We start from the raw sequence: 25,237 nt of genomic DNA, 5'->3' as shown, positions 1-25,237 counted from the left end.
TCTTTGATTACTAAAATTTGTGTATGAGTCCCATTAAATTGGATGTTGCTTTGACATGAACATTTAATTATCTACAAAAATACGCCCCCCAAAACCCAAGAGGAAACAAAGCAATACCCGATGGTCAATTCAACAGCAAAACCAGTGTTACTTGAGCAGTGTCATTTGCTTCAGGTATTAGCAGCTGAAACAGAAGTTACTTTGTAAGGCTTGTTTCAAAGAGTCTTGACAAATTCTTAAAGATATCTCCTAACGATAAGGATATCTCGGAACTTGTGACCGGCTGGGATATCTAAGATAAAGGAGGAGAAGGTGCAGGCCAGGAGTCCCCTGAGACGGGAGTCATCCAGGCAAGAATCCAGATGTAAAGCTGTTTCCATGGCTAGGAAAGCAAGAAATGGAAAATATTTGGAATTTGAAAAGAAACAATTCCTGGGTTTGGCAGAAGATGAAGTATGAAGACAATACTATGTGCTGGGCACAGGGCCACGGTGTGCTTTTCATAATCACATTTAATCCTCCCAGGAACCTTGCAAGGAGACCTATTTGTGCCTGTTTTACACGAGAGATGACAGGTGTTCAGAAATTAGACCTTTCCATAGCCAAAGAACTATTCGCCATTTGCCAGCATCCAATCCTAGAACTAATGAATCACAAATTATTTTTGCTGTTGCTCCTGTGATACTAGGACTCACTGGTGACAGAAAGCAGAGGGAAAGTCTAGGAAAGGAAGATCAACAATTCTATCTTTTCTAATTACATTGGTGAAAGAGACATTCACCTTTTTATGTATTTCAGTATCAGGTTGGGGGAGGGGTAGGTTTAGTGAGATGCTTTTATAGAAACATCTGTTTCATAGTTCAGCGCTGTCCAACAGAAATAAAAAGCAAGACACATGTAATTTTATATTATCTAGTAGCCACGTTAAAAAATAAAAAGAAACAAGTGAAATTAATTTTAATAGTTTTATTTAACTCAACATATTATCATTCCAACATGAAATCAATATAAAAAATTATTGAGTTTACTTTTTTTGGTACTGTCTTTAAAAATCAGTGTATATTTCACACTTAGAAGATATTTCAATTTGGACTGGCCATATTTAAAGTGCTCAATAGCTGTACGTGGCTACTGGCTACTGTATGACACAGCGCAGGTAAATAAAGTGATGAGATCCATGGAATTTGATGCGTGTTTCAGGGTTTGGATAAGAAGGAACAAAAGTAGACTCTTAGAAATATCCATGGAAAGATGGACTGAGAAAGAATCTCCAAATGGGACACTATTTGAAGTCTTTACCTCATAATACATAGTGCCAGAATAATGAAAGTAGCAAATTATTTGAGAGATAGGAACTGAATGAATAGAGCCTCTCTCCCTCTGTCTTCTACTTTAGTCAGCAGACCAAGTGATACCAGGGAGCTTCCCAGGGGCTAAATCCTGGCAGGAATGAGTCAGTGGAAGTAGACCCACCTAGTTACAATGAGCATAGAAGAAAACCTATTGCTTAAGTCACAGAAAATGTAGTTTTCATTAACTTCCCTCCTGTCTCAAGGTTTAATTTGCAAAAACTGAAGCAAAAGGCCATCAGACCAGACCAGTAAATCTTGCTACAGTTGAAGGTTTGCTTTTTGTCTCTTAATATGCATTTTGTGACTTAAACCCTAGAATTAAATTCATCTAAAAAAGCAGCTGTGATTTTCTGTAGTTGATGGTGGTATTAACAGAGGGTTGGAAGGAATGGAAATAGGCATTTTCAAAAAGAACACTACTTATATAACAAAATTCTTGAAAAATAAAGCCATTATTATAATACAATTTTTTGTAGTGCCTATTCCAATATACTTAGGGAAGGTGGGGACTAAATAATACTAATAGATGACTAATACAATCATTTCATTTTAAAGTATATAGTCTTTTGGATAATTGAACAAATGGAAACCTATTTTATTTAAATAATTTCAATTGTAGAAATTAAATCTGGAAAGTAAGAGAGGAAACATTTCATCTTTCTTCTTCCCAACCTTCACATTCTTTCATAAATTGTCAAGTAATGGAGTGAGATTTTAAAACAACAAACAAAAAAGTCGGCCTTCATGTAGTATGCAAGGTGACAGTGACTTTTATGTCAGTGCTGTCTACTTAGACTGTAAGCTATCTGTTATCTGTCACTTCATAAGACATTCTGAAAAATGTGGCCGGTGCCCTTCTGAAGCTCAAGGAGTGTGTTTCCAGTTCCTGTGATCAGAAACAGAGAAACACCCTGTTTCCCGATATTACCCCACATGAATGCATGCCTCCTCCCCTATCCACCAGCAAAAAACTTCCCTTACAGGATCTGGGCATAGCCCCCAAATATGGGGCAGAGCCAGGAGGGCTGTCCCAGGGTAGAAAGGAAATTATTTCTTTGGAACTCCTTTAGAAATGGGTGGTTGGGGCCAGGTGCAGTGGCTCACACCTGTAATCCCAGCACTTTGGCCAAGGCCAAGGTGGAAGAATTGCCTGAGGCCAGGAGTTTGAGACCAGTCTGGGCAACATAGTGCGACCCTATCTCTACAAAAAATAAAAAAATTAGCCAGGTCCAGTGGCTCACACCTAGAGTCCCAGCACTTTCGGCGGCTGAGACGGAAGAATTGCTGAGGCCAGGAGTTCAAGACCAGCCTAGGCAACATAGTCTGACCCTGTCTCTACAAAAAATTAAAAAAAAAAAAAAAAAAAAAAAAAGCTGGGCATGGGGGCATGCATCTGTGGTCTCAGCTCCTGGGAAGGCTGAGGTGGAAGGGTCACTTAAGCCCAGAAGGTCAAGGCTGCAATGAGCCATGTTTGCACCACTGTACTCCAGCCTGGGTGACAGAACAAGACCCTGGCTCCAAAATAATAATAATAATAATAAAAAATGGGTGGGCAGGGGCATGGGGGAAGATATCTCATAAACATAAATGTATACTGCCTATTTGTAAATCACTCTCCATCTTTAAACAATTTGTATATTTATTTATCTACCTTAAGTTCGTAAGTTCCACGGCCCTTCATTTTTTTTAAACTATACTATTTTGGCTTCTTGGACTTTTGCATACAGATCTAAATATAATGCCTCACTGCTGAGAATCTCTTTTTTTTCTAGTTCACAAGCTGATGAACCAACTGATCTCCTATAAAATTATCAGAACCTGTAAGAAAGCATGTTTTTAAAGAAGGAAGGAACAAAGGTGTTGGGGAGAAATCACCATCTTTTTTTGTACTACACTGAGAATTATGAATATCATTGTAGGGCAAAATATCACAGTATTCCATTCTCCTGTGACATTTTTACACGGACTCAACTAAGCTACGGGTCCAATCCTGATTCGAAGACGTCCAGCCATTGCCCAAGACATCCAGCCTAGGCAGCAGGGTGGCTCACACAGCGCTTTCACATCCTGCCCCCTGCCTCCACGAGGCTATGCTGCTATGCTGGTCAAAGGAAAAACAGTTAGGTTATCAAATACATGCACGTCGGAGTCTGATTTTTCAGTTTTTCAGATTACCTGGATTCAGGGTATTTGGTGAGGGTGGCCAGGCTGCTGGTGTACATGTGGCCGCCCACATCAATGTGGACAGGTGCATTGGATTTTGTGAGTTGTGCTGGAGTAGGGATGCCTTGGTTGTTCAGTGGAGATGCAGGGGATCTAGTGATCAGAGGTCTTGACATATTGGGCCGACTGTCCTACAGAGAGATAAGCAAGTTTAGACACTTCTTCTCTTTACAGTAGAAAGATAGGAAATACATATAGCATAAAGAATAAACGAGTGATTAACGATACTCATTCAGTAATAAAACCTGAAAAACCGGCAAGCTGTTGCTTTTGTTATAATGAATATCAGAAAAACAAATTCTGTAGCAAAGAAAAGGAAATCTTCACATGCTCAGAAATAAGGAGCTGAACTAATGTTCACTTCAGATAACTCTGACGACTATGAAGGCTTATTATACTAAGAAATTCTTGCATTTAACAATTGACAAATGGCAACTAGTATGATATGAAAAGTCTATTCATTCCAAATAAAATGACAATCAAACACTTCAAACAATACATATCTAAATAAAATGCGTATGAGTTAGCCCTCTCTTTGAAAACTTCCTCATTGCTATGCACTTGGAATAAAAACAGATCTCTGACACCTGTGTTCTACAAAATGTTTTCTTAAACTTTTATTTTTCAAATCAGGAAAAAGAGAGCATACTGGTCTAGCCATCAGCTCACATACTTAAAGCAACCTTGCAAAGAGATACCACAAGTTCATCAGTCAACAGAATATACCCTCAAATGATAAACATGTGCTTGCTCACGAACCACAAGTAAACTGCTCTTCTGCATGCCTGACTTCTTGAAAAATCAAGTTCCCAAAGTGTAACTGAGGCAGATGTTGATGTGCGGTGGCCCAAGCAAAGGTGCAATGTGAGCAAACAGACCAGAATGAGGATATCACCTGGTGGCAGTAAGAACATGTTTAAGAAATTGTACCTTTTTTTTTTTTTTTTTTTTTTTTTTTGAGATGGAGTCTCGCTCTGTCACCCAGGCTGGAGTGCAGTGGCACGATCTCGGCTCACTGCAAGCTCCGCCTCCCGGGTTCACGCCATTCTCCTGCCTCAGCCTCCCAAGTAGCTGGGACTACAGACGCCTGCCACCACGCCCAGCTAATTTTTTGTATTTTTAGTAGAGACAGGGTTTCACCGTGTTAGCCAGGATGGTCTTGATCTCCTGACCTCGTGATCCGCCCACCTCGGCCTCCCAAAGTGCTGGGATTACAGGCATGAGCCACCGTGCCCGGCCCGCGCAGCTAATTTTTATATTTGTTGTAGAAACAGGGTTTCTCCCATGTTGCCCATGCTGATCTTGACCTCCTGGGCTCAGGCGATCTGCTCATCTCAGCCTCCCAAAGCGCTAGGATTACAGGCGTGAACCACCTCACCTGGGCAGAAACTATATTCTTGAGAAAATAAATTATTACATCCTTTCATACAATATAAATATTTCAAATGCTATCAAAACACGGTTGTTTGCTTTTAAATTAGAGCCCAAACCCCAGACAAGTAAAGATAGGTCTCTGGTATTCAATGAAAGCGTCAAACATTTAGAGTATCTAACTGAAGAGTAAGCTAAAATAGCATTTATGTACAAATTCTGTAACACCGATGACACATGTATACTCTCAGATTTATAATTTTAGCCAAAGATTGTTTTCAAACATGCAAACAATGTACGGCAAAGCCAGGGATAAGGCACACTGAAGGGATTTTGAAAAATGCCTTTGATGGAGACCACAAAGGGGAAGTCATCTAGTTTTTGTGCATAAAACGCAGCATGATAAAATATAAATTTGCAAAACATCATAGATTTTATGATCTGTAACAGCTTCAGGAGTTACCTGGGGCACAACTGTTAGACTACTTAGCATTAACCACATGTCCAAGCAAGACTGTGAATGCACATGCTTTCTGAAACTCAACATCTACTGTGAATGGGGTGGTGACTGGGCCTTTATGCAAAATGTTTACCATCTGTGTTGTGCGTTTCTACATGCTGAATTAACAGAGCCTAGAAACAGTTACAGAAAAAGAGTTAATGTTTTAGTTCTTAAATCGGCTGGTCGGCTCAAGGGTGTTTACTACATTATTCTTTATATGTTCCTAGGTATTTTTAACAATGCAAAATAGATATTGAAAAACACAACAGGATGTTTGTAACAAACAAAGAAGAAGAGTTAAAGGGGTATTGGGTATTGGAAAAAAATAAAAAAAACAAGACAGTTGGTAGGAAATATAAAACAGGTAAGGTTCAGAAATACTAAAAGTAGCATTTTAAAATCTGGATGACAGAAAACACATTTTTCCTCTAAAAATGCAATCATACAACCTCCACTTTTAAGAGATACATACTGACTTCCTTTTAGAAAATGATTTCCTGGCTATGGACACACAAACACACACACACACACACAGGCACACACACACTTCCCTCCCTGTTACATTTCAGCCCATCACAGCACGGCAGAGTCTGTAATAGTTTTTCAATTGGACACATTCTCTATCCTGCCTGAGGGTGCTCAGGCGAAAATGAACAGATTTGCAGGGTTAATATTGTCGTTAGACTGTGACCTCATTCAGCATTGCTCTAACACTGCCAGGTCTATACAGAAAGAGAAAAAAATGAAAGCCTGACTGATCGGTTGAAGCATTCCAGATTTCTCAGAATATATACCATTTACATTGTAAGTCATAAATGCAATGGGTATTGCTAAATTTAAAATTAAACCAGTGTTTCTTCAGCTGGGGGTGGGGGTGGGGTGGGTGGGGATTGGCCCTTAAAGGCAAAGGATTAGAACTGCCCTCCTTTGGTGAGTCCTCTTGGTTCTCCTAGGCGCTCTCCCCATCCTGGATGTTCTCCTCTTTCTGCAGGGTTGCTGTGGCTATGCTCATTTCTAAGGCATTAACTGATATTAGTTAACATAGTCAGGGCTCTTCACTTGGTATTTTCCATATGGGGCAGATTGTAAGAACTTTTTTTTAAGAGATAGAGTCTCTCTCTGTTTCCCAGGCTGGAGTGCAGTGGTGTGATCAAAGCTGCTCACTGCAGCCTCAAACTTCTGGGATCAAGCCACCCCCCCACCTCAGCTTCCCAAGTAACTGGTACTACAGGTACATGCCACCACACCCAGCTAACTATCATTATTATTTGAGACAGGGTCTCACTCTGTCACCCAGGCCGGTGCAATTTCAGTTCATTGCAACCTCCACTTCCCAGGCTCAAGCTATTCTCCAGCCTCAGCCTCCTGAGTAGCTGACACCACAGGTACAGGCCACTAATGCCCAGCTAATTTTTGTATTTTTAGTAGAGATAGGGTTTCACCATGTTGCCCAGACTGGTCTTGAACTCGTGAGCTCAAAGTGATCCTCCTGCCTTGGCCTCCAAAGTGTTGGGATTACAGGCATGAGCTACCACATCTGGCCTAACTTTTTATTTTTAACGTTTTTAGAGACAGGGGTCTCACTGTGTTGCCCAGGCTGGCCTTGAACTCCTGGCCTCAAGCAATCCTCCTGCTTCGGCCTCCCAAGTCACTGGGATTACAGGTGTGAGCCCTATACCTGATATATAAGAACTTTGAAAATCCTTAGGCTGGGGTTGGGGGAGGATATTTGGGGCTGAGAGTTTGGGCACTTGTAATAGACGGAGTTGATGCTCAATATGTATCCCATTGACTCCAGATGCTTCATCTAACACAATTGTGGCAACCTCTTCCCTTGGCCAGTAGCTGGAGCTGACACTTTCTCAACTTTACCTGGATGGACACTGAAGTCCAGGATGGGACGCTGCTACCTGCAGCTGCCATCTCCCTGCCAGTTTAAGGATGAAGCCAATGCCCAGGATGGCAGAGCTGAGAGCTGGAAGGAAGCCAGGTCCTCGCTGACATTGTTGACACACTGCATCAGCCATCTCTCAGCCTCCCACCTCTAGATTTCCTGTGACTTGGGAAAATAAATTTCTGTATTTGTAAAGCTAGTTTGAAATGGGATTTCTGCCACCTGTCTTGATAAGGAATCCTTCCTGTTACTTCCCTGCGAGGTCATTTGGCTTGGGGGGCCTTGGCCAGGGATGCCAAGCATGGGTGCCTGCTGAGATGCAGCAGAGCCTTCTGTCATTCATCATCGTCCTCAAATCTACCTTCCCATCATCATCTTAGTTTGTGTATGTCTTTCAGGATTACTTCTGGAGAAAGGAAAACCATAACCTTTAACCAGAAAGAGTGCAAGGGACTTGGATGTGCCGTCACACTGCTGAAGAAACAACTCAGAGTGCTGAAGACTATTTCAATTTCTGCGCATTGCTCAGGCAGAGAGCTCTGTGATAAAACTCCCTCCAGAATACAGAGGAAGAACCCGGGAGATGAACCCTGTCTTAACACGAAGCTACTTGATTACTGCTCCTCCCCTGTGCAGCCCATTGTTCTCTCCTTCACAACATTTTTACTAATTTATTTTTATTTTTTAGAGACAGGGTCTCGCTCTGTTGCCCAGGCTGGAGTGCAGTGGTGCAATCATAGCTCCCTACAGCCTTGAGCTCCTGTGCTCAAGTGATCTTTTCGTCTCAGTCTCCCAAGTAGCTAGGACTACAGGTGTGCACCACCACACCTGGCCAACTAATAACATTTTTTTGTAGACACAAGGTCTTGCTATGTTGCTCAGACTGGTCTTAAACTCCTGGCCTCAACTGATCTTCCCACCTAGGCCTCCCAAAGTGCTGGAATTACAGGCATGAGCCACCAGGCCCGGGCTATGACATTTTATTATTATTATTATTTTGAGACAGGGTCTCACCTCTGTCACTCAGGCTGGAGTGCAGTGCATGATCTCAGCTCAGTGCAGCTTCCGCCTCCCAGGTTCAAGCAATTTTCATGCCTCAGCCTCCCGAGTAGCTGGGACTGCAGGTATGCGCCACCACACCCGGCTAATTTTTTTTTTTTCATGTGTTTAGTAGAAATGGGGTTTCGCTATGTTGCCCAGGCTGGTCTCGAACTCTTGAGCTCAGGTGATCAGCCCGCCTTGGCCTCCCAAAGTGCTGAGATTACAGGTGTGAGCCACTGCGTCCAGCCCATAACATTTATTAACATCTCTTGAGTGCCAGCCACTGTTCAAGGTGATAAGTGAACAAGAGTAAACAAAACAGGCTGGTCTCTGGCCTCACCAGTCCTGCCGTTCAGTGGGAGAGAGCCAATGAAACATGTGACTATGATCAGGACAGAGGAAGGCCGAGCTACTATGGCAGCTGATGGAGGGGACATTTAACCCAGGGTTTGGGGCTGGGAAGGATGGGGAAGGATCCCTAGAGACTAAGAACTGAGAAGTTAACAGACACTGGGAGGCTGGAAGGAGAGTGCCCAGTGCTATTCCCAAGGCTCCAAAGTGGGAGAGTGCATGGTACCTAGCAGAAATTAAAAGTTCAATATAGTGTCGCAACCACTTATTTTTTTCTCCAAGGTTGAGGGATAATGCGGGAGACAGAAGCTTGTATGTTGATCTGTGCTCTGAGAACCACAGAATTAAATGATAATTTACAATGAAAAAATAAATGAAGCCCACCATAACATCCTTGTGTCTGGAGAAGAGGAGGTAGAAAGGTTGGGAGCTAAGACCCCACATTCTAAACAGAGCTGTCCATAGAACTTTCTGCAGTTGAAGAGATGCTCTGGACCTGCACAGTTCAATATGGTGACCACCAGCCACAAGTGGGTGTCATAGTGAGACTGAGGAACTGAACGTTTAATTTTATTTTAGCTAATTTAAATTTTAATTTAGACCAGGCATGGTGGCTCACGCCTGTAATTCCAGCACTTTGGGAGGCCGAGGCGGACAGATCACCTGAGGTCAGGAGTTTGAGACCAGCCTGGCCAACATGGCAAAACTTCGTCTCTATTAAAAATATAAAAATTAGCTGGGTGTGGTGGCAGGTGCCTGTAATCCCAGCTACTCGGGAGGCTGAGGCAGGAGAATCGCTTGAACCTGGGAGGTGGTGGTTTCAGTGAGCCAAGATTGTGCCACTGTACTCCAGCCTGGGCAACAGAGCAAAACTCTGTCTCAATAATAAAAAATAAATAAATAAATAAATAAATAAATAAATAAATTTTAATTTAGATAGCTACCTGTGGCTAGTTGCTATCATTTTGGACAGTGTAGTAACTTTGCATAGCAAGTAAACTTTGCTAGAATTTTTCTTAATATTTGGAAGCCCAAATTATGACAAACTTGAATTTCCCACTTCTGTGATGGAGAAGCAGAGGTATTTTAGAACTGAATACAATTTATTCTTATTTCTTAGAGACAGGGTCTCACTCTGTTGCCAAGGCTGGAATGGAGTGGTGCTATCAGGGCTCACTGAAGCCTTGAGCTCCTGGGGTCAAGCCATCCTCCTGCCTTATTTTCCCAAGTAGGTGGGACTACAGGTGTGTGCCACCACACTTGGCTAATTAATTTTTTTTTTTTCTTTTGTAGAGATGGGGACTTGCTATGTTTATCCAGGCTGGTCTTGAACTCCTGGCCTCAGGTGATCAAATGCCTTATGACCCCTCACAAACACATTCATTTCCCTCTCCCTTTCTAACAGTATTTCTCCCTTCTTTACTGACACTATACTTTTTTTAAAAAAAAGAATGATGCCCTATGGATTTGGTAGAGCACTGAAGAAAAGGTGTCAGGAACAAAAGGGCACGTACTGTATGACTGTATTCACATGAAGTGACAGGCAGGCAGGACGATGACAAAGATCAGAACACCGGCCACCTTTAGGAGTAGTGACTGGAAGAGGGAGTGACCAGCAAAGCTGCACATCTTGATCTGAGTGGTGACACAGTTGTATACATACGCACATGGAAGATTCATTCACTTTAAGTTCTATTAAATAAAAATAAGATAAACTGAAAATAATCTTGGAAAAAAAGTCCTCCAATCCGAACACTTTACTGTTGAAATACTTACTTAAATTTCTGTGAAATAACACTTATTTTTAAAGCCAAAGAAAGTGCTTATTATTTCCTTTGATAGAATTCACCAAATCTGACTAAAATATACTCTGACATGAAACAGCCCTTAGGAATTCTCTTTCTAATTCCTCCTTTCCCATATCTGTCCTGTATAGATTTTTCAGGCGTGCTGATCAGTGCATCTTTAACATTTCCATTTCCTAGCTGCTTCCCGTAGCTTCATCATCCATCTCACCTACCCAACAGAGGAGCAATGATTTTTTTGGTAGTAGAATCCTTCAAGGGATTTGACTTCAGGCATCTTTCAAAAGAAGTAAATGAAAAATCTGCCTTCTAACCTAGCTGTGTGCTGTTCAAACAGGAGGCCTGGGGGTACTGCCTTGAACAAATGAGCTGAAGTTTAAACTGAAAGTTTTAATGACTTTCTTTGTTAAGAATGTATGTCCCTGTCTTATGTCACGTTTCACTATTGAGTTTGACCATATTACCTCTTTCACTGGAGAAAGAAACAGGCTTCTTAGTGATAGCTCCAGAAAAGCATGTCAGTGGTAAAATACCTATATTCTTTGACATTTTAATTCAAAACATTCAGTAGAGCAGTGAAAGAATTTAATACAGATCATAACTTTTCCACAAATTTCAACCTGGATTTATTTCTCTCTCTCTCTCTCTCTCTCTCTCATACACACACACACGCACAACATCTGTATTATATGGCATACTTGGATATGGGAATGTTCTGATTAATTCTGATAGTCTGACAAGGGTAATCAAAGTGTCTTAGGCAAGGATCTTGCTTCCTGGGATGGAAATTTGTGGTTGCCTTGGGAGTGTTGTTTCAGGAATGACATAATCATTGGACTCTCAATAAAGGTTCTTATAAGAAAACATCACTTTACTGACCACAGCTACTTAATTGTATAGCAAGTCTCTCAACCATAACGTCAATGTGTTTTGAAAGAGGCCTCACTGGTTTCTTCATTCATTCAAGTGCTATTTATTGGGCACCTATCACCTGCCAAACTCTATGGTCTCTATTGACTTTAACTAAATAGCAGAATGAGCCTGAAGAGAAAGAAAATAATCTTTCTGGTAATTTCACTTAAGTAAAAAAAAAAAACAACAAAAAACTCAGCAGTGATTCAAAATTGATGAGTACTCTATGCATAATTTATTTAGAGAACAGTTCCTGTCAATCTTGACCATTTGGGAAACAGCAAAGAATTAGCCCAAAAAAGTCTTCTGAGTATCCAAATTTGATGTCAAGTTTTCTAGTCACTTTATTCACAGGAGCCCCCTTCAAATTCATAGAGACTACTTATTCTTTTTTCTAAGAATGTAATAAAATTTTTTTAAATTTTAGACACTTAATTGTACATATTTATGAGGTACAGAGTATTAGTTCCATATATGTATACAATGCTCAAATCAGAGTAATTAGGATATCCATCACTTCAATCATTTATCATTTCTTTGTGTTACTTATTCTTAATCATTATAAGAAGTGGGATTATTGGTTTTCTAGCTCACAGGACAGTAGCTACTTGCTAAAATCATCTAAAATTAAGTCATCCAAAGATCAAACCCTAGACAAAATTAGATTGGAAAGTATATAATATATTGAATAAAAATTTCCATCCCAAAACGGTAAAGAAAAACATTTTTCTAAGTTAAGACAATTTTCAAAACTCCATATAGCTGGAAAAGTCACATATACAGGGCACCCTAAGTAAGGGTACAAGAGAAAAAGCCCTGTTCCTTCGGAATCTGAAGACCTGGTTTGAACTCAGCCGCCTGCCCTGTGCGATCTCTGAGAAGTTTCCAAACCGATCTAACCCCAGTATCCTCATCTCTAAGACAGGAATAAATCGCCCTACCCGACAGAGGGGCAAAGATGGCAGTAGATGAGACAGTATTTGGGAAGACATCTAACAGTGTCTGGCATTTAGAAGGAAAAAATGAAGTTTATTTCTTTCCTCTGAGCACAAAAAAAGTGAAATTTGACAGGCCAGATGGACAGACAGACAAGCCTTCTATGGGCCTAGAGAGAAGTACAGTGAACTACTTTAAGGTCGCTGAGCGGCAAGGCCCAACAAAAAGGCAGTGCTTTGCATTGATGTAACACAGTATTACATTGTGGGGTGCAGATAAATAAAAAGAAAATGGGACAAGATGCTAATTATGTGCCTTGGACAAAGTGTATGAAAGGAAGTAGAGAATGAAATCATCACAGTAGGTTCATGAAATGGCACTTGAGCTATATTGCTTTTTTTTTTTAGATTAAAACCGTAATTTCACAGAATTAAAAACATATTAAAAATAGGGTGCTTCAAAGTTGTTTCAGAATGACCAGGGACTGTGTTAAATTAATCTGCAGTTCTTTCCTAATCTGAAGTGGTAAAATGTTACCCTTCTTGCTGTGGGGCAGGACAAGGCGTTACTGCTGTTTATCTATTTCACTGCACAGTCTGTCTGCCAGATACAGAGTGAGTGCCCTCAACATGCCTTTTTGTTTTTTTTCTTTTTCATAGTGAAATATGTATCTGAGAAGCTCCCTTATTAGATTACCAAGCTGAGGCCATGAAAAGAATGACTATTGGCCAACATTTCTCTGCTTTTAGTTCAAAAGGAAAATGAACTTGAGAAAAATAACATCTGAATAGAATTTCGCATGTTTTTTTAAATTAGATTTCTTACATATTTTTAAAAACACTTAAAACACTAGAGAATATTTTAAATACATTCTACAGCTCAAATATAGATACTACTCACTTTTAAAAAGTTAAAACAGCATTAAAAGTGACAGAGCTGCTTCAGTAATAATAGTGCTACAGGGAAAGGTCATTTTTGCAAATGTGTGTAGGTACAATAAAAAATTCTAGCATTAAATGCACCAAAATATTAGTAGGGATTAGGACTGGGTGATGATGCTATAGGCAAAAATTTTCAGTTGTTTTTATTCCTTTATGCTATACAGAGTTGAATATTTACTACTTTTGAATTTTAAAAGCGGAAAAAACAGCACTCGATGGCCCAATTAAATCATTTATACATACTCTTGACACACTGCTATATTTTACCTTCATAATAGGGATTTTTGACATTTTTAAGAGGCCAGAATGAAGAAATACAGGAATGCAACTAAACTTAGGGATAATACTTCCCTTTCCTTAATTTTCTTGCCAGGGAGGAAACGCGTGGAACTGAAAATTAAATGGGCTTCAGGTCAAGGGAGCTCGTATTCAGCTGACACAGAAGACGATTTCATCTGATCCTGAAAGACAGGGGCAGTCGTCTATGGTTCCCACACTCTCGGGGTCTATCTGGTCATCTGTCCCCTCTTCCAGATCCCTCCATTCCCAGCTCTAAAACATGGCAAGAGCAAAATGATCAAAGCTATCCAAGTACACTGCCTGTGTTTCCTGAAGTCGCCCTGCACACGCTGTTGTGGGGGGAAGATGCGAACAACAGCAAAGGTTGGCAGTGAAATAGCGTCTAACATGTAGAGAGGGCCTTAGAGTCTGAAATCAGAAACCTCTGCACAATGTTAGGTATTATCACCATTTCACAAAGAAGGAAGTTGACTCTGAGGTCAAGTGGCTTAGCCTATAATTATCTAGTAATAAATTTACTGTGATATTTTACATGCTAGCCATTGTGTACCCAGATAAGGTTGCCACTCTCTTATTACTAGGCTATACGTGCTCTGACATTCCCTGGAGGAGGAAAAGATTTGCCTTATTCCTTTCACCCTGTCTGTGTTTGGGGGTGAACATACTAGCTGGAGGCTTAGAAGGAGGGTCAGTGATCACAGAGAAGGTGGGGACCAGCTGGCCCAGGAAGTGGACACCTCCCCTACCACAGAGAATTGGCACTTTATTCACTCCCCTAACTCTTAGCTCCATGTGCATTTAGCAGGACACATTGGCCTCTACATAAATCAGAAACTTATTAAAAACTTCTTGGATGTGGTCATTGAAATTCCTCATTCAGCAGAGTATCGAAAGCTAAATGTACTCCTTTTAACTTGAATTGAGTCTCTGGGAACCTCCTCTGAGATTCTTTTTTGTGGAGATGGAGTCTCACTCTGTCGCCCAGGCTGGAGTGCAGTGGTGTGATCTTGGCTCACTGCAACCTCTGCCTCCTGGGTTCAAGCAATGCTCTTGCCTCAGCCTCCCGAGTAGCTGGGACTACAGGCGCACGCTGCCACACCCAGCTAATTTTTTTATTTTAGTAGGGACAGGGTTTCACCATGTTGCCCAGGCTGGTCTCGAACTCCTGAGCTCAGGCAATCCGCCTGCCTCCGCCTCTTAAAGTGCTAAGATTACAGGCGTGAGCCACAGCGCGTGGCCTCCTCTCAGATTCTTAAGTGCCCATTTGCTTGACTTTTTTGCATTAAAAAAATAAAAATTAAAATACACAGGTTTATACGTACATGACTTACTCTATATAATAAATGTGTTCATAAAAAGTTCATTTGCTCATTTGTTCATTCATTTAGAAAATGTTGGCTGGTTGCTCTATTTGGTGCCAGGCGAGGGCACTGTGGAAATGAACTCCTCAGGGAGTCTGTAAGTTTAATTTGAGAATCAGTCATATGCACAGGGAATTCCTGATGACAAGAGACCCCATGTAAATAAAAATTTTTTGGCTGGATGGGGTGGCTCATGTCTGGAATCCCAGCACTTTGGGAGGCCAAGGCAGGTGGATCACTTGAGGCCAGGAGTTCAAGACCAGCCTTGACAACATGGTGAAATCTCATCTCTACTAAAAATACAAAAATTAGCCGGGTGTGGTGGTGCATGCCTGTAGTCCCAGCTACTCAGGAGGCTGAGGCAAGAGAATCACTTGAACCAGGGAGGTGGAGGCTGTAGTGGGCTGAAATCGTGCCCCTGCACTCCAGCCTGGGCAACACAGAATGTCTCAAAAAAAAAATTTTTTTTTCAATCAAATTATGCCTGAAATACTCTGAGAACTAAATAATACTTAAATACCCCAAAGAATGCACCTTTCTGGGTTTTATAAATCCAGGGTGTATTTTTTTTTTTTTTTTTTTTTGAGACGGAGTCTCGCTCTGTCGCTCAGGCTGGAGTGCAGTGGCGCCATCTCGGCTCACTGCAAGCTCCACCTCCCAGGTTCACGCCATTCTCCTGCCTCAGCCTCCTGAGTAGCTGGGACTACAGGCGCCCGCAACCACGCCCGGCTAAGTTTTTGTATTTTTAGTAGAGACGAGGCTTCATCATGTTAGCCAGGATGGTCTCCATCTCCTGACCTCGTGATCTGCCTACCTCGGCCTCCCAAAGTGCTGGGATTACAGGTGTGAGCCACCGTGCCCGGCCTCCAGGGTGTATTATTTTTAAATAAGACATACCTATATTTAGTAATTCCACATTACAAAGACCACACTTCTAACTTTTGCCCCAATTACCTTTTAAAGAGCAAACTATTTGTGGCACTTATAACAGTGTTGACATGGAGTAAGGTACCTAAACTCAGAACGTTTTCCCGAGGATGCAACCACATAGAGACCAAGTTTTAGCCTAAGCCATGTCACCAACGAGCTATGTGGCCTTGGCAAATTCTTTTCTCTCTCACTTCAGCTTTCCCATTTATAATCTATGCAGTCGGACCAGATGCTCTATAATGCTCTTTCCAGTTCTGAATTTTTACTAGTCTATGATTTTTAAAAAATATAAGCCATAGAGATTCAAATATCTTAAGAAAGCTAGCATTTTAGAAGGTCAGAATTGGAATTCAAAATGCCTTTGAAAGAAAGGAGAATTGCTCATGAAATGAAATGCATTCCAAAAGTATGAGTGCAAAAAGAGCCAACCCAGGGAGATTCCTTAACAATCACACCATTTGCTCTAGCTGATCGGGAAGATTACATTTTAATCACTACTGCTTTCTATTGCCTCCACTGGCAGGAGAAAACAGCAAATAAAATATGGTGCTTAATAAGCAAAATGCCTACTTGGGAAAGATTCTTAGTGTCATTTTATTGGAGTATCATTTACTTATTTATATCTTTCATTGTTCTAGAATATTAGTCTGAAAGCAGCTTGAGACTCCCCTGTAGAACAGAAAAAAAATTTGTCTCAATGATATAAAGTGATGCTTTTTAAAAATAAAGTAACGATCTCTTGTAAGCAGAATCAGTGCCAAGTTTTCCAAAAGACATATTTGGTAACAAAAATTTTTAAAGGTGTAGGGGAGGAGACAGCCAAGCACCGTGGCTCATGCTTATAATCCCAGTGACTTGGGAGGCTGAAGTAGGAGGGCTGCTTGAGGCCAGGAGTTCGAGACCAGCCTGGGCAACATAGTGAGACCCTGTCTCTAAAAAGATTAAAAAACTAGCTGGGCGTAGTGGTCTCAGCCTACAGTCTGTGACTCAGGAGGATGAAACAGGAGGACTATGTAAGCCCAGGAGTTCGAGGCTGCAGTGAGCTATGATCATGCCTCTGCATCCTAGCCCAGGCAACAGAGTGAGACCTTATCTCAAAAAAAAAAAAAAAAAAAAAAAGGAAAAAGAAAAAAGAAACGGCAGAGAGATGTTGGAGGGAAGTAGTGTCACGTTTACACCCAGACCTAATGGGTCATGTGTCCTGTTGATAGGCATGCTCCAGGCCTAGCAGTTTGCCAGAAACACTCCTCCTGGACCTAGGTGACATCTGGCATTCACTGGGATCTTTGTCCTCAGAAGATATAGACCAATTCTCTTCTGACTGTTGGGCTGTCCAGTTCTTAGTTACATTCGTCCTATTTGGACCAATAGTGCCTGCAGCTGAACTGCCAGACCTGGTATTAGCACAGGAGATTTGTTTCTTGGAATATTTTGGAGAGGATAGTGGGTTGATGAAACTTCCTGCTTAGGAGCAGATGGGTGAGAAGATATCAGTGAAAGCTTAGATTAAGAAGCAGGCATTCGAATGAGCCCTAAAGACAGCAGTGAACAATCATCCTCCTCAGTATTTTATTGCATTGAGCTATTCTTTACAATTTTCACACTGTAAAGGAGACATCTGTGTTCTTGGAGATACATCTTAAAATAAAAACCAACAAGAGTACAAAACAAACCAACTTTTAAAAGATCAACCTGACTGGGAAGAAAAGTTTCCTATAAAAATGGAAATGCATTAGAAAACCATTGTAACTTGTATTCAGGTAGTGCCTTATGCATATGAAGCCATCATTTATGATATCCCAGAAGTCCAAAGACTTTATGAACAATCATGACCCTTGTAAGGTCCAGAGGAAGCAGAAGGGAAAGCCAATGCCATCTTTTGCAAAGGAACACACGGAGGTGCAACATTTAGATTAGTTGCTCAAGTTCAAATAAGCTAGTTGATTTAAAAGTTAGAAGCAAAATATTCCAGGATCTAAACTTATATCCTCCTATCTTAGATGTCTGGGGCAATCTGGTGGCGCCTGACCCACTAGGGCTTAGACTCTGAAAACAGGCCTCTTTTTTCTTTTTTTTTGAGATGGAGTCTCACTCTGTCACCCAGGCTGGAGTGTAATGGCTTGCTCGGCTCACTGCAACCTCCGCCTCCTAGATTCAAGCGATTTTCCTGCCTCACCCTCCTGAGTGAGTGGCTGGGATTACAGGTGTGCGCCACCAAGCCCAGCTAATCTTTGTATCTTTAGTAGAGACAGGATTTCGCTGTGTTGGCCAGGCTGGACTCGAACTCCTGGCCTCAGGTGATCCACCCACCTCGGCCTCCCAAAGTGCTAGGATTACAGGCGTGAGCCACAACAGCCAGCAGAAAACAGGCCTTTCATTTGCCTGTGGCAGCAGACGGCACTGCACTAGAGCATTCCTGCCCAAGGAAGTGAAATGGGCGGCAGAATTTCTTTGGTATTGTTAAGAGCCCAACTTAATTTCATTAGATGGTTTTTAAAGCAAAAGACACAGTATATAATGCCAAGACAATGACAGCGGCTGGGAGAACACAGCGGATAAATGCAATTTTGTCTGAGAAGAAAAGGGGTCAGGGTCAAGGAAGCAGGAAAGGCACAGACAGCAGTTCCAAAGAGGCCAAGAAGTGAGAAGAAAGGGAAGGGGAGCAGGAAGTGAGGAAAGGACAGTGGTGTGGGAGGGAGTGAGAAAGAAACTGATGGAAAGGAAAATACAGGAGATGAGAAAGAGACAGGAAGACAGGGGTGTGTGTCGGGAAGGAGGGATCAGACGAGTTTTACCTCCTCATTTTCTTGACCTCCTGTTTACCTACATATTCAGGAGGTCATTTGCTAATGCCTGTGTGCTTCCCTATAGATCTTGTTTATCCCACAGGAGGAACTTACTTGATCCCTCTGCAAGTGGGCCCTTTTGCATGAGAGAGGTTTGGAAGAAGGGTTTAAAGGGTCCTCCAGGTCCTGCATTTTGCTTCAGTCCTCCCGCCAACCAATCTCAAAGATCCCTCTCTATAGGGCTTCCTTCTGAAGATCCTGGGGCTGAAGCCCAATTTTTAGAGATTCAGGTAGATCCTTGGCCCTGATGGAAAGTTCACCACTAAATGAGCTCACAGATAAATGGTTACAGCAAGTAGAATGGAAGATCACAGGCATCAGCTGAAAGCCTGCAGATGCAATCAGAATAAAATCAGGTGGTGAGTACCATCCAATTACTTTTCCTATCAACTCCCCACAGTACTTCATGAAATCCTTTTTTATTTTTGGTACTTGGTAGAAAATGAATAAACAGTACTGATGATGACAAAGCAGGCCGATAAGGCTCTAGAATGGAGTGCTCTGATCTCTTTCCAGTAAGTGACCTCAGCAGTGATTTGTCCCTCAGGACAGTGGGCATCAAATGCTTTTTGATTTGTTACCTACCCATCCCAAATGTCGATTAAAAGAAAAAACAAACCCCACATTTTCATGTTGTTAATAGGCACACATGTCAAGTAAAGGAAAATCAAACACTCACAAGATGATAGAGATTTTGTGGAAATAAAGTAAACACATAATACTTCCCAGGACAGAAACACTGACGCAGTCACCCTGCACAGTAAAAACTCCAGTAACCAGGGGGAGCTAGGCAGCCTGTGCTCGCTGAGGAATCTCTGGGTTATCAGCCCACACTCTGAGAAGTGGGACATTAGGAGCGCTGGTAGTACTGAAGTTTTAAAAAATGACAAGAAGGCAGCTGATATGGTTTGGCTCTGTGCCCCCACCCAAATCTCATCTTGTAGTTCCCATAATCCCCATGTGTTGTGGGAGGGAACCGGTGGGAGATAATTGAATCATGGGGACAAGTCTTTCCCATGCTGTTCTCGTGATAGTGAATAAGTCTCACTAGAGATCTGATGGTTTTAAAAAAGGGGAGTTTCGAGGCTGGGCATGGTGGCTCACGCCTGTAATCCCAACACTTTGGGAGGCTGAGGTGGGCAGATCACCTGAGGTCGAGAGTTGGAGACCAGCCTGACCAACGTGGAGAAACCCCGTCTCTAATAAAAATACAAAAATTAGCCAAGCTTGGTGATGCATGCCTGTAATCCTAGCTACTCGAGAGGCTGAGGCAGGAGAATTGCTTGAACCCAGGAGGCGGAGGTTGCGGTGAGCTGAGATCGTGCCGTTGCACTCCCGCCTGGGCAACAAGAGCGAAACTCCGTCTCCAAAAAAAAAAAGGGGTAGTTTCCCTGCACAAGCTATCTTCTCTGCCGCCATGTGAGACGTGCCTTTCACTTCCACCATGACTGTGAGGCCTCCCCAGTTACGTGGAACTGTAAGTCCAATAAACTTCTTTCTTTTGCAAATTGCCCAGTCTCAGGTATGTCTTTATTAGCGAGTGAAAACAGACTAACACAGCAGCCAAACAGCTCTGCTGGGCTGACTCTGGATTCCTGCAGCTACAAGAGACAGACTCAGAGTGGGTGGGGTGGGGTCCCGCCAAGTCCCCCAGCCAGGGCAAAGTGTTTTCAAAAATGAAATATGGTACTCAGAATCACCCTAGGAAATCAGTCTACCTGCAGGCTCTGCAGGGGTAGGAACTGTGTTTTGTTTGCTGTACCCCCCATCTCTAGCACAGAGCAAGACACTCAGTAGGCACTAAATAAACATTAATATGGAATTTCAGAAGAGAATTTAAAAGGTGGGTGCATCGTAGCTCCCCATCTTTCACCTTCCTTCACATAAACTTTTTCTTCTCTCCAATAACTATATGAAATATTAGAAAACACTTTAGTATGGAGAATAAAAGCAGAAAGGGAAACAAACTAATTTGAAAAATGCAAAGCTATAATTTTTTTTTTTTTTGAGACAGAGTCTCACTCTGTTGCCCAGGCTGGGTCTGCCTCCTGGGTTCAAACGATTCTCCTGCCTCAGCCTCCTGAGTAGCTGGACTACAGGTGTGCACCACCATGCCTGGCTAAATTTTGTATTTTTAGTAGAGACGGGGTTTCACCACATTGGTCAGGATGGTCTTGAACTCCTGACCTTGTGATCCGCCCACCTCAGCCTCCCAAAGTGCTGGGATTACAGGTGTGAGCCACTGCGCCCAGCCAAAGCTATAATTTTTCATGAAGGTTTTCAAAATTTTGCAAATGATTATTAAAGATTTAACGATTATTTTTAAGGGATACTTACAAAATGCCAGCCTACACATGTTGCTCACACACCATCCTTATTCCTTTTTTCCTTTTTTAAAATTAAAACAAAATTTTGTAGAGATGGGTTCTTGCTGTGTTGTCCAGGCTGGTCTCAAACTCCTGGCCTCAAGTGATCCTCCCACTTCAGCCTCCCAAAGTGTTAGGATTACAGGCATGAGCTACTGCGCCAGCCATCCTTATTTCCTTATCCCCTCTGTTTTCCAGTGATTCTGAACTTACTGTGAAATCCCAACACACTTTATACTGCACAGGACACTGTGCTATACAAAGTAAACTTTATAAGTCTTATAAATGTAAACTTTACAAGTATTATCTTTTCTGCTGAGGGATAATGTGTACTAATGAACTTCTGATGTTATTAATTACAAGAATAATATATAGTAAATTCATTATTTTTCCTGCTTTTATTATATTCTCAAAGCTTTTTAAATACAAGTTCTATCTCAGCTAAGACATGGTAAAAGAAAATTTGCCCGACTTTTACATTTACGCTTAAATCTCACAAGTGATGATTTTCACCTGTATTCAGAAATGCCTAACTTTAATGATGGTCTTAGATAGTCACTGCTTAAAGAATCCTCATGTAAATGAAAAAGTGCCCTCAGAAGTACAGAATATACCTCCTTCCTGTTTGTCTTATCTCCATGGCAAATATGCAAAAGATGAGACTCTGGTATGTGAGCGATACTAAAATATTAATCTCTTGTTCCTAAGTCAGTCCAGTATTTTATGGAAAAATGTTTTGTTGAGACAAATTAAAAAATATTCTAAGTTATTTGAAAATGCTCTGGTCTTCTAATGAAAATCCTAAACTGGAAGTAATGAAATGAAGTTAATAATAACGACACTTAACGTTCTGGCCTGTTTATCACCATTTAGAGGCAACGACCTGATATTAACCGTCACACAACCATTTATATAAACTAAGACTCAAAATAAATTCCATCACTGGAATTATTTCATCTGCTAATAACATACTTGATATCCTGTTTCACGTACTCGGTCTGTGGGTATTAAAATGTTAAACAAATTAAGCAGTGATTACCACATCTCTCCCTAAAGATATATTCAGTTGTGCTAATATCATTCAGTTGGACAAGAATAAAGTGAAAGACGGGAGGAGGTAAGAAATTAGCATATTTGAAATGTAAAAAATAATTGTGGAGAGGGACTGTGGCTGCTCTAGGTAAAAGTCTATATATTCGGAGCCAATTGCTGCCATTTGTTACTCTTGATTTAAAAATCTGTAAGAAAGCATCAAAATCAATTCAGTTCAGTCTTAATGAGACAGCTCTAGCGAGAGCCTATTCACTGTACCTGTTCTAATTAGCATGAATATGTCCTCAATGTCAAATCTGACAATACACTTAACTAAATTAATGTTAATCCCGTAACACAGGACTATATTTGAGTTAGTAGCTCTAAAATAGATTTTGCATATTAGCATTTTGATAATGAATAGCAAATGAATTCAGGGCTGGAAAAGATCTGGTTCATGATCATTTCTGAGAAAAGGGAAACTGAGGCTCAGGGTGACTTGGTGGCTTGCTCAGGGCCACAGCTGAGAAGCACCTGGTAAGCACAGCGGCCAGCTTCCACATACACATGTGCTGGCTATTTTCTTTCTGCCATCTCCCCAGAGAGAACTGGAGCCTGCATAACCATGTAAAACTAAATGGAAGTCAGACGATAGCCCCCTAAATTATTGATGACTAACAGTATTTGTCAAGACTCTACAACAGAAGACCTCAGGTACCCCCACAGAGGTTATTAAGTATAATCCTTGCTTTTTAATTGCCACTTAGGCTGAAATTACTACCTCTTCAAGATTTATACGAAGACAATTTAGAGATTTAGTTTGAGGTGGATGTCGACACATGCTAATTGACCTTAATTCACACGTATTTCTGAAGCGATGTGAAAGATAAAGGATGAGGAAATTTGACAAATTAGAACTCCCTAAAATCCCCAAAGTTAAAAATAACTGCTAAAAAGATGGTGTCAGCTGACTCCATATTTTAGCTCTAAAATGTTTACTATGTCCCAAACAAGAGGCTGGAAAATTATTAGCTTTCAATTTATGCCTACAAACACCTCCTCCAGCTTGCCTGGAGATACTGAGATACTGAGATAGTAAGAAGAGTCCTCACTTTGAACTGGCATGACATTAAAATATCTCAGTGTTGGGCTGGCATCTCCCTGTTTTAATTTCCTAAAGGCTGGAAGTTCAGAGAGCTGAGCTCCCGGCTCCTGCACACACCTGCTGCCCAAAGTCGCTAAGCCTTCTCATGCTGTAAAAAGGAGGCAGCAGAACCTCACTGGTGGGGTGCCCACACCTGTTCATTGTGGAACCTTTTCTTTTCAGAGGAAAGCTTACATTTTAGCTGCAGATAAAAACCAGAAGGCAAAGCTGCTGGGGGAGCGGGAGTGAAGGACAGGGACAGGCCAAGTCCTCCCTGGAGATGGGGGGAACCTCAGGGACCCGAAGGGTGGAGCGCTGGCCTGGATCATCACAGAGGGCTTTGGCTGTGACAGCCTGCGAGTCTGCTAATCACAATAATGCCAGGTGGCATTTGTGGGGGTGCCCACTGTGTGTTAGGCACCATTCTCAACCCTTGACATCACTATCTCATTTAATCTTTACAGTGGCCTTGTGACACTTCACTAAAAACACCACTATGAGCATACGCCAATATTCTTAAACGCTTTTTTGCAAAAGCTCAAAATCTCTCAGTTCAACCCATTTTCCAGGTAGCAGTCATCAAAGACTTAAAAAAAAGATTCTCTAAGAAACTGCCTCTTTTATAAATGGAGAAAAGAACACTTACTTCACAGGGCTGTCTGGGGATTTAATGAGGGTATGAGGTGTCTCCTACAGGGCTACGGGCACAGTAAGAAAACAATAAATTTTTCCTTAAAGATCTATCAAGATTGTGCCCCAGTAGCTACAAAATTCTAAAGGCTGGATTTATAGTTATTAAAAACTTCTATACTCGATTCCTGTGGACTCACAGTCCACATTAAAAGAAGATAAAAGCAGAAAGGTCAGCATAAAAATATAGGCTGTATAATTTCATTTACATGAAACTCTAGAAAAGGTACAGCTACAACTAATCTCCAGTGGCAGGAAGCAGAGCAGTGGCTGCCTGCAGGCTGGGATATGGGAGGGGAGCTGCTGGGGAAGGAGCAGGAGGAAAAGTTTCTAACCTGATGAAAACGGTCTATACCTTAATTGGGGCAGTGTATTTGTCAAAACTCACTAAACTGTACACTTAAAAACAGATGCACTTTGTTGTATATAAACCATACCTCAATAAAAGTGACTGGAAAAAAAAAGAAGTAGTTCTAAGGAAAAAGAGGCAAGCACAAAATGTCACAACTGGATGCTCAGCCAAATTCCTCTTGCACGTTCTTCCAGGGACTGACGGACTACACTCATGTTGTGAGTTGAACTGTGTCCTCCAAACACTCATATGTTGAAGTTCTAACCCAGTACCTCAAAATGTGACCTCACTTGGAAATAGGGTTGCTGCAGAAGTAATCAGTTACAAGGAGGTCATACAAGAATGGGGTGGGCCCCAATCCAGTGATTGGCATCCTTATAGAAAGGGGAAACTTGGATACAGACAAGCACACGGGGAACATGCCACGTGAGCATCATGGCAGAGATCGATCGGTTGATGTGTCTACAAGCCAAGGAACACCAAAGATTGCCAGCAACCCACGAGCAGCTAGGAAGAATCATGAAACAGATTCCTCCGCACAGCCCTCAGATGGAACCAACCACGCCGACAACCTTGATCTCAGACTTCCGGCCTTCAGAACTGTGAGACAATCCATTTCTGTTGTGTAAACCACTCAGTTTGTAGTACTTTGTTATGGTGGTCCTAGGAAAATAATATAATCTGGTACATGTGTTTTGCTCCAGCTACATAGGATTAGACACTTCAACCAACTGTAACTTTCTCAGTTTTAATCAAATCTTGACGGCACCTTTTTCTGGACCATGCCCATTACCATCCTCAAGACAGAGGCCACTGGGCTCTTCTGAACAGCGAATCTGCTTGGAGCTCGTGAACTAATAATAAAAAGTTAGTATTTTCTGAGCACTG

The 25,237-nt window shown here is 41.6% G+C and overlaps 1 protein-coding gene across 3 annotated transcripts in view; it reads right to left on the bottom strand.

Moving 5' to 3' along the window:
• The window catches only part of KCTD1 (potassium channel tetramerization domain containing 1), a 203,912-nt gene that overhangs the window by 42,643 nt on the left and 136,032 nt on the right, over positions 1 to 25,237 (bottom strand). For all 3 annotated transcript variants that reach the window (XM_030810621.1, XM_030810622.1, XM_012506358.2), the window contains exon 2: positions 3,528 to 3,706. In XM_030810621.1, coding sequence (XP_030666481.1) covers positions 3,528 to 3,706 — 179 coding nt within the window. The remainder of the gene's footprint in view (positions 1 to 3,527; positions 3,707 to 25,237) is intronic.

Source organism: Nomascus leucogenys, chromosome 4 (assembly GCF_006542625.1).
Source record: "Nomascus leucogenys isolate Asia chromosome 4, Asia_NLE_v1, whole genome shotgun sequence".
Classification (NCBI taxonomy): Eukaryota; Metazoa; Chordata; class Mammalia; order Primates; family Hylobatidae; genus Nomascus; species Nomascus leucogenys.
Note: the sequence above shows the minus strand (reverse complement) of the source record. Positions and strands in the feature narration are given on the sequence as shown.